We start from the raw sequence: 15,169 nt of genomic DNA on the forward strand, positions 1-15,169 counted from the left end.
TTTCATTGCCCACCATATAATTCATTATGAATCACCCTATTATTCACGTTACGGTACCAAAATCCTCAAATTAACAGATTAAGTTCTACGATATATACGACAAAATTTAGGCATGCGTGATGCGCTCTCAGCAATTAAATCGCAATTTCGTAATCGTAAGTCGCGCCCAGATTTTATCTCCAAACTCAGGTTAAAAATCGCATCAGTGAAAATAGTCCATCGTTATCTCGTTCGATAAAACCTGCGTTCTTTTAATAAAATCCGTCGTTATCAGCAGGTATTTCCTTTATCATCGCATTGTTTTTTTTCTCGAAAGCTTTTATCTTTACGCCACTTTTATTAGTCAATCGCGGGCGAATACTTACAAAAGCCGTTTGTTTGAAAAATGTCATGAAGTAAGTGTGCGGAATTAAAACATGAGCGACGAAATTCAGAAACCGAAGTCTTTGATGACACCCCTTGTCATTACCGCGGGCTTAATTGGTGCCGTAAGTCTTTCTATATTTTTCAACCGCAACATCCAGTACGAATACAATGGCTGATAACGAACGAATGCCTCCGATATTGTAACTTGAATTTAGGTACCAGCCATTGTATCGCAATTTGTCCTGTTATATCGGTTCAGTCTCGTTAGGACGCAGTTCTGGAATATAGCTCTTGCCGAATAGCAATATGAACAATGTGCTTCTATATAAGATATAGAGAGGTTTGACCGACTAGTAATAGAAAAATTATTCATTCAAACCACTCGATATGATATGCAGGGTAAAACAATATGAATCTTATGGGATGATTAATCTTGCCGTTTTAAAACGGGTAAAGAGAATAACAGGCGCGATTAATATAGATTGATTGTAGATATTCACGGCATACATGTTAGCTGTTATGTTTTCTAAAATAAAAAAAAAAACTATCTTTCCTATATCGGATATCAAGCGAACTAGTTTTCGATAAATGTATAGTGCAAACCACTTATTTTATGTGAATGTGCTTTATGCTTTATGCAATGAAAATAATTACCACTACCTCATTAGTCTTTTACAGCACCTAATTTCCATATTTCAAATGGTACGCCCGGTGTATTAATTCATTTTTGGATTTCTGAAAATAATCATGGTAGGTTCCTTCAGGTTTCCCCAACTTGATCCGAATAGTTTCGTACCTATTCTTCCTCGCCTTTTGAATAGTTATCAATTGTTATCTCATATTTAGGAAATGGAAAATCAAATTGCTAGAAATCCAATAAAACCAATAGCACGCAAAAATATGTGAAAATCATTGTTATTCAGAAACAATTTCGGGGTATGTTTGACTTTTTATAGAAAACGTGAAATAACAATAAAAAGGGAAATAGGTATATATCGATGTAGAATTAAATTACGTATCACACAGTAGAATGATATACAGTTTGCCTCTTTTGATAAAACGAAGTTTTACAGCTTAGAACATTATGTAATTGGTTTCACATTTTTGGATCAACATATTTTCGATATTAATTTACAAAAGGATAGAGGTATGGTCTGTTCATAGACATAAGAACGTGACCAATTGCTTTTCAATGGGATTATCCAAGGGTGGTCATTAACATACAACGCAACAAGATTATTACCTACAATTTCTGAATTTAAGTTCAGGTAAAATTGTGGTCCGTAATAGAAAATAGTTTTATACATACCTGTGTTTAATATTCTTTGCTTTGGAATACTACTTAGTTTAAGTTTATTAGTAATCATCTTATTTCGTGTGTAATACAGCGTGTGTTGAATCGTGTGCGAATTATGCAAAATATAAGCGAGTCTAGTGTATCTCAGGAGATGCTCCGCTCAAATGTAGAAAACACTATTCTATTGAGACTAAGGAAGTTATAAACAATGTTTATTTGACTCTCATTGAACGTGGTGCCAGCAAGCAAGCATCTTTAGAAGAAACGGCCACATTGACGAAAATTCCAACCTTAACTGTATGGAAAATTGTGAATAATTCCATTTCAGCGAGGAAAAAAAGAAGCGATGCTGACATTTTCTCGAGTGTAGATGAAAGTGATCAAGATATAATACGGCGTAAAATTTACCAGTTATACGAGGAACAAAGCGTGCCTACATTAGATATTTTAATTAGGAGGCTTGAAAAAAAAAGAAACCGGTGTTAAATGTGGCAGAACTACCTTATGGAAGTGTATTCAACACATGGGTTTTAGATTTAAAAAAAATTGACAAAAGGCAAGTTTTAATGGAATCTTTTAAAATTCGGAAATGGCGACTGGAATATCTAGAAAAAATTAGGATTTACAGAGAACAACAAAGGCCAATTATTTACTTGGATGAAACCTGGTTCGACACTTATGATACCCCGGAAAAGGGTTGGGTTGACTCAACTCATAAGTGTAAAACAAACGCGCCATCAAAAAGAGGTAAAGGAATAACTATTTTGCATGCTGGCTCTGAAGATGGTTGGATTCCAAATGCACTTTCTCTGTCTGCGAAAAATATTAAAGATTCTTCTCTGGATTAGCTTGAAGACACCACCGCTGATTTATTTGAAAGTTGGTTTAAAAACAAACTAGTTTCAAACATTCCTCCGAATGCAAGTTATCACAGTAGACAGTTGACTAAAACCCCTTCCTTATGTGACACAAAAGCAACAATCCAAAACTACATGTATAATAACGATATTTATTTGCACGAAGATTATACCAAAAAGCAATTAATTGAGGTTCTACAAAGCTTGAACCTACAAAAGAAATACTCCAATGTCATCGAACTTATAGAAACGGAAGTTTTTAACATCCCTCCACAAAGTTGGGCAAATTCAACAAAAACATATAGAAAAAGCAGAACAATCGTATATCCATATTGCAAATAATATAGAACAAATAATAATTAGAACAGGCAATGAAAGCTATAGTGATACTGATATATTATGTGAATAATTTTAAGTAATTTAAGTAGGTAATAAAAATAATTTGTAATTTTATTTTAGATTTAAACATAGATACATACATAAATAAATAAATATTTTTTAGTATCTTTCTTACAAAACCCCAAATAATTAAATTCTAAGCAAAGTACAGATCTGTTCATTCTTACAGCTTGCCCGGGTCTTTCCTTAATTCGTATCAGTATCACAGTCACTTTCTTATATCTATGAACAGACTTTATCCGTGTACTGGGACAACCATAACTAATTAATAAATAATATTAATCTTTCAACAGTTTTACCTACCTAGGCAACATACCATAAAATTGTCTCAACCCAAATATTAAATATTCTATTTAAATTAAGTATAATACTGTATAATACTAACTATTATCATTGCATGCAGCAAACTTTTGTATTTAAATTTGCTCGATTTAACCAACCCTGATGAAGATATATAAGAAATCCGCAGTAATGAGCAACCAATTTTACGAGCCTGAGAAATCAAGAAAAAAAATAGTATAAGTTCTGGCAGGAGGGCCTGTCCATACCTCAAGTAGTGGTATTGGTCCGTTCTAGATCAATGATATACAGGGTTAGTAAAAAGTAGCGGAAGGTTTAAACATCTCCAAAAGTGCCAAAGTGAAAGAATATAATTCAATACCTGGGGATTTTTGAACATGCACAACTCAAAAATGTCATCGCAAAATCTTGCTGTTGCATTTTTGAATTCTGCATTTTACTTTTATATTTCCAAATTTTACAGTTTTTGAGTTGTTTAGGCATTCCGCTACTTTTTAGTAACCCGGTATCTGATAAACAATGAAATGCATTGTGTTGTGGCTGTAAGTGGTGTTACAATATATGTTTAAGTTACCATTATCTCATTAGTCTCAGTCACACGACTCTATTTAGACACTATCGGTATTAAACTTATAAAATTGCAAGTTTCTGGTTCAGTTTTAAAAGCAACATTGTAAGAATTTGCTATTCACAAAACTTCTGGATTCCTCCTGGGTCGGTAGTTGTTAAATCGAATTTGCTGGCGTCTCGCCAATAATCCTGTTGACTGGTTCATAGCTTAACTGAAACTGGTTCAGATTCTACTCAGTACATGCTGTACATATTGTTTGAGGGGGGAGCAGCTAGAGAAACTAAAGGAACCCTCTGCAATTCCTCAAACAATATATAAACAGATACAGAGTAAAATGCGAGACAGTTTCAATTAAGCTCTGAAGAAGTCAACAGGCTGATTAGTGAAACGTCGGCAAGAGAGAAATTTGTATCCAATATATCCAACATTTTAAATGTGCTACAAAAAAAGCCTGTTTGTACAGAATGCCGGATTGCATAGCTGGTACTCTCGTGAGGCGAATCCAATTTTTAACACGGACAAGACTCGTAAATTCTCATGCTTCGTAGCTGACCTTACGGAAAAAAAGATAAAATGCCAAAGAGATAGCTCGACTGATGGTGGAACTTATTATTGTTGCCAATAAAAGAATGCAAACTGTTGAAGTTGGTGCTGTTGATTTGATCGACAGTTCGGTAAGAATCTTTCCACGAGGAGTTTGGAAGATGACCCGACGAGACTCTTAGCGATTCTCGACGCTAAAGCTTCGGATGTTCAGCCGAATAGGGTCATCTTCTGCTACTGTGGAAAGCACTTCCAGTCTCTCTGATATTAGTAAATTACGTTTGATAGGGGTTGATTCATTCACCTAATAGAGTTCTCTTCTTCCTTATGTATATGTTTCTGAAGTCCATTGGTCTCTGCACGGCGTTAATTCATTCAGTAGAATCTTTCCCTGTTTTTTTGAGTGTCTTCGTGTTGTTTGTTTCCTATCTTCAGCACTTTCTGAGTGCTTTAGAATACGTTTCAGAAGTCCATCGTTCATAGCAACTTAGTTCAGTAGACACTTTGTTTATTTTTTTTTTTCAAGCTTATACCTATATACCTCATTTTTTTTCTATATTAAGGATTCATTGGTCGATTTTGCAATTGCTTTTAATTCTAAACAAAATCAGTTATTAGATTATCAACTAGATCACGAGTTAGCTATTCTTAATGTAGTTACCCAAAGTTTTGTTGCGAAAAAAAGCAAAACTTTGACTAAAAAAAAAAGAGAAAAAGGTAATCCAAGCTCTCAAATTTGTTTCAAACTTTATGATTATAATTTTAGAGTCGAAGAAGCTATTACTAAAAGTATAACATCAATAAGAGATATTATATCGATTTTGAGTTTAGTTACTGACTGTAGTTATGCTAATATTCATTTCAGAATTAATCATGTTCCTGGTAGAATAAAACGATTGCTTGTACCCGAGCGAGATGAAGACGAAGTATTAGTAAAAAAGAGTCGCGTGCTACTTGTTTAAAGTTTGAGGCAGACTTGAAATGTTAAATTCGGAGGTGAACCGAAAAACCTTTTTTATTTCTTAGAGAAAGTTTCTAAATTCCAATTCTGAAGTCCCCTAACGTACCTAATGACGAATTTTTTCATGTTGTTTAATGTTAGGAACTCTGTGAACGACTGGACAACAGATTTTTTACCCATTCGTTCTCACGACCAAGTTTCACAAAGTATTAGACAAAGGAAAGAGACCAAGAATAAATCCGTTATTGTTTATATCTCTCATTTATAAAATCTTTTTCACCTCTTATCTATTTCTGTTCACGAAGTAATATTTAAAAAGGAAACTTTTATCTGAATACTTACAGCAACTGTGTGGTAAATTGAAGGAACTTACTCAAATTAGCTGACCTGTAGAAAAAAGTTTTCTCCTTATCTATAATAATAATAACACTTGTTCCAAGATTCTTTTAGAAATTTTATTGAATCTTTCTGAGGCTTCACCTTTATTTCTCAACCAAACTCTCTGACAGTAAGCCATATATTAGTGCAAATATTCTTGGTTATGACATTAGTGGACGTTTTGGTTTTGGGGCTACCAATTCAGCTATTGGTGCAGATGGTTTAAAAAGTTTCAAACAAAATTAGGTGTCAGATACTGCCGGAAAGCAAGCAGCATTCGTTTAATTGTGGTGCAGATTTTGCAAGAGAATTTAACTTGGTAGTTGATTTTCAAAATAATTCCTGGAATATTTATAATAATTCTGAAAACATAATATACAATTTATAGTAAGAATTTTAACTTTTCTTCAACTTTGTTCAAACGATGACTTTTCTCCACATCAAAAGTCTAAGCGTCAACGAGTTATCGATTCCTTTAAGCAAATAGATAGATAGGTTAGGTCGAATAAAGAAGATCAACCGACACTGGCAAAAATAAGCCACACAGAAATAGATTTTATGTTAAGGTTAGGAGTTATCTAGGAATCGCAGAGACCTTGGAGGGCACCTGCCGTGCTTGTTAAGAAGTCAAATGGTGATTATTGCTTTTGTTTGCATGATCGATTTTTGAATGAATTAACTAAGCATGATTCTCATCCCTTGCCCTATATCCATAAGTTCTTAATAATTTGCGTAATGTTGAATATATTTCCGTTATTGATCTCAGGAAAAGTTTCTGGACAATTTCGTTAGACAAAGAGTCTCAATTTCAATGCGTGAGCTAAGGTATCCACCAACTCATTAGGGCGAGCAGAGATCAGTGATTCCTTGTCGCAGCATCTCTGAGTTCATCTAAAAGGGACTGCACTATATTTTGAAACTGTAGAATTATCCGATAACAAAATGTACGTAATGTAATGTAATTCAACGCAGTAACAATTTCTAAGACACCATACATTCTTGGGCTTCCTTATCACAGTACTCTTTGTTATTAATTCAATTATTCAATTAATATTGCGGCTTGAGGGACTTTCGAACTTGTAATGTTGCCAATGATCCAGTGTTATTATTGGTGTATCCTCTATTTCGTGTTTGTGTTGCAAATGACCCTGACATCCTCAATTTCAAATAAGTTTTACACTTTGTTTTTAATATTACATCGATAACTTATTAAATCGTCGGAGGAAGACAAATGGACGGCATTTGATTTGAATTTGAATTTTAATTTTGATCGAAAGTTCGAATATTAGGACAAAAGAATACTAATAGTAATAGTAATAGTAATTATAATTTACTTTATTTGTACAACAAGAAAAAATACAATTTCATAAATACTAAATTGCGATAAAAGCAACCTGTACAAACACTCCCTAAAAAGTGTGTTTGGTAGAAGACCCTGTATAATCATCCTTATCATAATCACATCTAGCTGTACAATAGCTTTAAACCTTAGAAGTGCAAGAGTATATTGCAAAACTAACTAGATGAGAAAAAAATAATTATCTAACAAACTGCAATAAATTTCCTTTGATAAGAAATATGAAAAATCACAAATTAAACAAAAATGGACAATGTGAAAAGATGAATCTTTTAACTAAACCACTAATAAAACAATCTGTTGTTAAAGTTATAATGTTATTAAACCAACCAAAACCCCAATTATGTTAAACAGATCGGCACATTACTTAAACTCTCTAATATTTCATTAGATTTTTGTCTGTAATTCCGGTGAAAAAATGTTATAGTTACCTTGACTTAATCGTTCGCGGAATAGTAATTTTTTGAATTAAGCTTCACCTCTTTTATAAATTGGTTAATTTATTGGTAAAATGTTTTAGGTGCAGGGACTGGCATGGAGCATCCTATCACTGGTTTCAATTTTAATTTACGAAAAAGTCATAAAAGTTGTTATTGATGCTGACGATGCTGACAAAATACGTACGTATTTATACTTTTTTTTGGTGAAAGATGACGAATCCAATGATGGGAGTTCGTTCATTGTAACTTCCAAAGTATTCAACATTTTTATGTACCTGTACTTCGTGCTCAGTTTGATCTTGCTAGGCGTTTCCGCTATTATTCTCTGGGGTAAGTTCACCGCCGTAATTGTAGCAAATATCGTATATTGTGTTATCCAAAAACGATAAGAATTACTTTTCGGATGATTGTTTAAAAAAGAGGGAGAAGGCACATTTATGTTTTGCAGCTCTGTCTGAGTTTGTGTACCTTTGTTCAATTTTTCTTGATACTATTTTAATTGACTGTAACTTTTTTGTTTTTAGAGATATCAATGTAAACAAAAAAGAAAACAAAATGTAGGGTTAGTAGAAAATAATAAAAAAAAACACTATCCATCTTCTGACATATAAGCTTACATCAATTTTTTTTTAAATGAAACATAATATATGTGTTTCATAGAATATATCTTGTTCCGATTACAATGATGTAACACACTTTATATTTTAGCTCACTCGTTTTTAGCAAATCGGCAAAAATTGGAAATTTTTATATAATTTCAAACAGTGCCGTGACTATTATTTATAAATTAAAGTAGAACGAAAACACTAAAAATATTTTTATTTCTCAGTCGGGGCACTCTTTGAAATTATATCAAAATTTCCTATTTTTGCCGATTTGTCAAAAAAGAGCGGACTATAATATAAATGTAATCGTAATAAGATATTCTATTAAACACATATAATATATTCTGGATGTTCCATTTAAAAAAATATGATTATATGTGTTATACGTCAGTTGGAAAAAACTTGGCTACTAACCCTACATTTTCTGAAAGCCAAAAATGTGCAGCTAATTAAAATGTAATCAAAATAAATTGAACCTACGGTACATTTAAGCACAGCTAAAGAGCGATAATGCAACCACCCAGAGCGGTGACATATTAATATTCTGCATTTTTCAACACCCTATTTCACTTTTTAGCTTTCGCAAGAAACAAAGCCCAGAATCAGCAGATACGGTTACTGGCATTATGGGTCTCTACAATTGGCATTCTATCGGTTTTGGATTTTGTGCTAACGAGTTTATTTGCTCATGATTATCACAAACTTCCAGATGATGTCCAGTCCTCAATTATTTTGGTAAGATCAGAGATTAATTCGTGAATCCTGGAAGCGTTAAAGCTTGTTCCCTGCAGTTACAAGTTACATACGGTATTGTCATGACGCTGGCAGCTCGCGGATACGTCTTATGGATCATAAACGTGATATTTGCTATAGTTTTGGCAAAATATTGTTTCAATTTATTAAGAAAGGTAAATGGGTATTTCAAATATTAGAATTCTTGATTGAAATCATTTTATAGAATTCCAGGCCTGACTTATCCATAATCGATGCATATACCACTAGGTAAACATTAACTTTTATTAGTCTATATTATAACGATTGCTGTATTATTTTTCAGTCCCCGTCCACCTTGGGACTTGCAGAACTCCCTTTATGATGAAGGCAACGCTAACAACTTTGAATTTACTAACAAGGGTTATGTGAACGACAACGCCGAACCGATATACATGAAAAGCGAATCTTTCCATAAATTAAACATTGGCGACACCAGGAAAAATAACTATAGGAACTCACTCGATACGAGCCAGTTTAGTTTCGGTAAATATTTTTTTATTTTTATTACTTGGGCAAGAAGTTTAGATCATAACTATTTTTGCATCCAGCAAAAAAAATCATTTTGTTGTTAGGTGATGGGACAAACTGGAATTGTCACTGTCTCTGTCAGTGTTAGGTGATGTTAGTATAAGGTTCGTTTTCTAAAAATGGCGTCCTATTAATAAGTTCATCCACGTTTTCTTGGAGATTCTAGGCGGACCACATTTCCTTTTCACTTTTTTCTGTGACATCTTCAACATAATTCAATTTTGTTTAGTAACATGTTGAAATGCTTCATCTCTTAACGAACAAACATGTTGAAATCGGAGCTGTTCATTACCACATATCGCTTTACTTGATTCCATACCATCTCGATAGAGTTAAGATTACAGTGTTAGGCCCAAAACATTTATCCCGTATTTCGCAGCAATTTCTTCATTTTTATATTTGTCATACTCGTTGTCAAGGAAAATAATTTTTTCGAGCAACCAATTTTGAATTTCGGGTTTTGTCCATGAGGTCACTGGATGCATAAATTTACATGAATGATAGGAAGCGTTGTCCAAAACAACAGCATTTTTTGTCCATTGTTAGGTAAATTGGGAATTAGCAACTCTTCAAACCATTGCTCGAAATATTCGCCATTTATTTCTTCTAATTATTTCTTGGTTAAGAAAACAATTCTTTTTGTTGGGGTGTGCGCTAGGCTTCGAAGGACCATGTAGTTTCTTTCTTTAGGTGTAGAGTTGCCTTTTTCAGTAGCTCAATAAAAACGAATCGTCGCAATTAAGGTATGTATATTTTTATTGTCACAATGCAATGTGGCCAAAAACTGTTACTTCATAAAATAAAACCATTTGAAATAGAAGACAGTACAAAAATCAAAAATTGTTTAAACTAAAAGTACACGAAATGTAGATCGATAGCCGCGAGCGCCCCCAATCAGTACGGTTTGAGCTATTTAGTAAAGTTTGTTTCGTTTAATTACATTAATTTGTAACCCGCAACACATTTACTTTTGACAGAAGGAAAACTAACCAGTTTGTAATTATTGTATTTTCTAAGTACATAATTTAGAAGCATTTATTTTTAACTACATTAAAGCACTATACGATTTTTTTCGGTTTACATGCAAAATTTTATGAAAGAAGCATCCATAATTTGAGTTAATAGTGTTTATTACATTTGTGCTAAACTTTTAAATTGAATTGAACAGCTGAGCTACGATATACAAGTGGCGTGACAATTTTGATGAAAACTTAATTTAGACGTTATAGACGAAAAGGCTAAATGCAAAAATTAAAGCTGCCAAGACGATGTATGAGAGCAATCACACCAAACGGCTCCGTTTTCGGTAGACCATACTCTTTTCGAGAATTTTTTTTCTGTCCCGAAAAAAAATTTTCAAAATTAAAAAAAAAATACTTTGGAACTTCCGATCCCGTTCAGTTTCATATGGGAAGGGGGAGGAACTCTAAATTCTTGCCAAATTTCAACTCGGTAGCTCGAAATTTCGGCCGATTTTTATTGCGGACCGCTGCGTATCGGCTAGTACTAGTACGGAGGAAAATTTGAAGCCGGTAGTTCCGACCGTTCGAATATTATGAGCCTTCAAATGTTTCCCAGATGTCTATTATGAAGAACAGAAAACAGACAAAAACGTATTTTGATTTGACCAAGCAACACTTTAACAAAATTTACATAACTCAAATAGCACACTCTAAACCATTGGAAATTCAACGAACCGCCCGTTCTCAACCAACAAGCAGTCCAATGGATGCCCGGGATTCCAATTTCCACAATTTGTGCAGTATCTCATCACATACAATTCTTTTGAAATTCGAAAAGGTTCTCTTAAGAAATAATATACTAATTTTCGTGCTAGACGGTGACGTCACATGATACCTGTTTTCGAAAATAATTATAAATAAAATACAAAGAGATCAATTCAAACCCACCATAATGTAACAGATTGTGACTATATCCGTTTGACTTTAATTTGAAAATTTTGCCGCCTGGCATTCCAAATAATCCAACAAAATTATGATCTTAGAAACCTTCAAATTTGGGTTTGAAGTTGTACAAAAATGAAGAGGATTTCTTGGATAATGTGCTATCTGGAAAAGTCCTATAGAAACTCAAAGACCAAAGAGAGCAGAAAAAATGTGCAAAAACAAAACGGAATTGTTGTAGGGCAAGATAAATATATTATTTGACATTTTTTAAATATCAAAAAGCAGTCAGGTGCAACAGCAACCGGCTAAAATATGGAAAAATTCATTTCAAAATTAGGTATTGGATTTTTAGAAAAATGCTCGCATATGTTCAATACAAAGTTTTCTTGCTTCTTTTTTGCAGTAAACAGAAAATATACAGAGAGGGTTCAAAAGAAGACTGCGAAAGCGAGTCCCCTTTTTTATGTGGAACAACATTTTTTAAACCCCATTGTCGAATTCTTATTCAAATTTAACGGGTAATTCATGTAGCATAGCCTGTAACTTTCTCTTACTTTTTTGAAAATGAACAGGCCAGTGGTTGGTAACAGTAAAGCTCTTAAATTATTACAATCACATTTCTGTCAGTAAAGAAAGTGAACATTGCTCGTCTAAATGAAACCCATAGAATTGAAATTTTAATTTGGGATTGGAGACAAAAAAGAAGAAAACAATCATCACTACCAATAATCCCCGATGGATAAGAGAAAATCATACACCACATCCACAAAAAATGAACATTTGAGCAGCCATTTTGAATAACAAAGTTGTGGGACCAATTGAAACAGGTATTTGGAACTTTTTGACCCACCCTGTATATTTTCTGTTTACTTTAAAAAATGAGTAAGAAAAAATTGTTATGGATGTGTGCGAGCATTTTTCTTGAAATACAATGCATATTTTAGCCGTTTACTGTATAGTTCATTCGAGCTATTAATTTTCTTTCACACTTATGGCAGCACCTCTCATCTTATATCTCGAAATAATATTTCTTATTAGTCATAGCGATTTCAGGTCCAAATAACTTTAGGTCGCCTCAGCAATGGAAGGCGCCGCAAATCAAGACGGCCAAAATAGGACGTCAGGCTGATCGGAGAAGTCCACCTTTCAACGTCGCGCCACCTTACATCCCAGATCCAGACTACTCACCCCCAGGTTCGCCCAAAGTTAAATCGGTTCTAAGACCGAGAAGTCATTATGCAATTTAAATTTACATATATTCTCTATTTTTTAATATTGTTACGTAATACGAGAAGTAATAAATAAATTGTTAATTTTTTTCTCTATTCCAACAAGTACTGGAATTGAAAAAATTACTAATCCTAATAATAAATAGAGAAAAACTTGGCAAATCTTTATCCCCCGAATAATTGAAGTAAATTGCAATTAAAGTTGTCTGAGTGGACTCTTAAAACCATCATATGTATAATCGCGAGAATGTCACTGACTTGTCCGCTTTTTTCTTGGAGTAGCATTTCCCAATTCGCCATTGATCTGTTCCGCTCTTTTCTTGATGTTAAAAATGTTTTTTATACTGACACAACTCAGTTTTGAAGCGTCACTCACAGTTGCACGTAAACTCAACTTTTCATCATTCGCTAAACAGCAAATGATTAAAAATCGCAAATATGGCACTCGCAGGGAGCACTGCCCCTTACGTGAAGTTATTGAATTCCATGCTAATGGTAAGAAATCGAACATTAAATAAAAGAAAAATTTCATTTTTGGGGGTATTATAATCCATTTTGACAGACTTGCTAATTTGTGTCATTAATAACTCATTAAACTAATGCCTTGTACTTGCTTTTAAATACTGTAACTATTGTGTGTGTGTGTGTGTGTGTGTGTGTGTGTGTTTGTGTGTGTGTGTGTGTGTGTGTGTGTGTTTGTGTGTGTGTGTGTGTGTGTGTGTGTGTGTTTGTGTGTGTGTGTGTTTGTGTGTGTGTGTGTGTGTGTGTGTGTGTGTGTGTGTGTGTGTGTGTGTGTGTGTGTGTGTGTGTGTGTGTGTGTGTGTGGGTGTGTGTGTGTGTGTAAAACAAATAATAATAAAAAAATAGTACCCCGGTGGAGCGGGGGCTGATGGCAAACGAGGCGAAATAGGATTAATCTTCTAGGACATATTCAAAGAATGCACAACACAGTGCTTAAAATAAATTAATAATCTAATCATCAACCATAAAATAGCTAATCAAAAATAAACTTCCGTTTACTTCGGTTCCCCTAGGTCCAGAATATTACGAATGATAGAATTATAACTGTTTAATCTAGGCCGATAAATAATACGAGTCAAAAAAAAAAACAATCCATAACAAATAACACCCAACCCGAAATATGCTAAGAGCGCCGAAACGGTCATAATGACTAGTGCACGTCCTCGGGCAACTGGTGGTTATTTAGGCCTCGAAAGCTTTACCTTCACTCGTTCATCTTTACTAACCACGAAAAATAAAAAACGCTATGCAATTTTTCGTTATTGTTACTATTATCATTAACCAATATGCATAAGCTTTTACTAGGAAACCAAAATCAACTTACTAGCAACTTGCAACGTAATATCATTTGACAAACCTACGAAAGTATCAGCTATCAGGAACATTGCAATTCGGTTCCACCACCATCATCCAGTAGAACACTGTCTACTGGAATATGTATGAACCTTTGGCGACACACGCCCCTTCAATAATGCAATGCAAGAGCTCTTTGTAAAAAATCACAGTTTCCTTAGTAAATAATCCATTAAAAAAAAAAGAAAACATTAGTATGAATTTGTATTTTCTGAAAAAAAAAACTTAAAATTTTAGATGTGTAATTTTCTTTTATGGCAAATCTGAAAAAATACACAATGATATATAATATTTATTGAGGTGTTCAAAAAGTGTGAACGCGGTGGAATATCTCAAGAATTACACCTACATTTTTTATAACAGATTCGGCTTCTATACCAGAAAAGCGTCAAGTTTTGTCGAAAGTTGTCTTTTACATTTTAAGTAGATGGTACTGCAAAAATTGCAACGATTTATCGTGTTTGTCAAAAAATACACGGACTTTATTGTTATAATTCGTTCGTTTAAACTTATTTTTCTACTCTGTACTCTAATATACCCCATCATGCATTCATCAGGAGTGCACAGTGTTTAAATACTCTCACGAGTTAACTTGAGCTTTAGTCACGGGTTATGGGCTGTTAGCACTGATGGTATTATGACATCAGTTCTGATGGACACGTCATACGATTTGCAAAAATCTCCAAAAAATGTACGGAAACTTCTTTAGACACTTGATATGATAACACAAAAGTGGGATTCATAACATTGACCCATGTATTTCTTGAAAAATACAATAAACCGTGGCTCGGTATGCAACCCAATATACTCGGTTAGTTTGCCGCGACGACCAGAAGGGAGTAACAAAATCACGTTTTTGTTAATATTGTTTAAACCGGAATAAGGAGAATAAAATTTTTATGTTGTAATATAATGTTAGTGCTTTTGAACCGACGAAAATATAGTCCAACAATTTCAAACGTAACAAAAGAGTCCATTTAAAAAATTCAAAGTTGTTCCTTACTCTCCACCAGTGTTTTGGGGTTATTAAACTGTTTTGTTCATTATTTAAAGGCATTTTTTTGTTTTTTGATCAATTAATTCTCGAGATATACCACCATTTCCATATTTTTTGGTCTAGTCATTTCAATAACACCTTACATAAACATCAAATGGTCGTAAGAATAATTTTAGGTTTACTGACGGGCAATTGCGGGCATCTAAGCCTAATGGGAGTAAAAGAAAATATGCAGATTTTGTCAAGAGGAGGAGGAAATAGGCACACTCGTGCTATGCAAATATGA

General features: G+C 33.7%; 1 protein-coding gene across 3 annotated transcripts; it reads left to right on the plus strand.

The window, feature by feature from the left end:
• Window positions 1-329: 329 nt before the first annotated feature.
• LOC132698185 (uncharacterized) lies at window positions 330-13,055 on the plus strand. Of its 3 annotated transcripts, none has more exons than XM_060664118.1 (7): window positions 330-488; window positions 7,550-7,799; window positions 8,652-8,809; window positions 8,866-8,982; window positions 9,033-9,076; window positions 9,132-9,331; window positions 12,328-13,055. In XM_060664118.1, exons 1-7 carry the CDS (start codon window positions 417-419, stop codon window positions 12,528-12,530), a joined length of 1,044 nt encoding a protein of 347 aa, XP_060520101.1. In that variant the 5' UTR covers window positions 330-416; the 3' UTR covers window positions 12,531-13,055. The 3 variants fall into 3 exon arrangements, with proteins under 3 accessions (XP_060520101.1, XP_060520102.1, XP_060520103.1); XM_060664119.1 differs by having other exon boundaries at window positions 12,337-13,045; XM_060664120.1 differs by having other exon boundaries at window positions 12,353-12,530.
• Window positions 13,056-15,169: the final 2,114 nt, after the last annotated feature.

The sequence above is a fragment of the Cylas formicarius genome, unplaced genomic scaffold (assembly GCF_029955315.1).
Source record: "Cylas formicarius isolate icCylForm1 unplaced genomic scaffold, icCylForm1.1 PGA_scaffold_2__14_contigs__length_35257938, whole genome shotgun sequence".
In the NCBI taxonomy this organism is placed as follows: Eukaryota; Metazoa; Arthropoda; class Insecta; order Coleoptera; family Brentidae; genus Cylas; species Cylas formicarius.

Coding starts and splice junctions, on each gene's coding strand:
- LOC132698185 (XM_060664118.1), top strand. CDS start 417: ATGAGCGACGAAATTCAGAAACCGAAGTCTTTGATGACACCCCTTGTC. Junction 7,800..8,651: donor TTCCGCTATTATTCTCTGGG/GTAAGTTCACCG, acceptor TTCACTTTTTAG/CTTTCGCAAGAAACAAAGCC. Junction 8,983..9,032: donor GTTTCAATTTATTAAGAAAG/GTAAATGGGTAT, acceptor ATCATTTTATAG/AATTCCAGGCCTGACTTATC.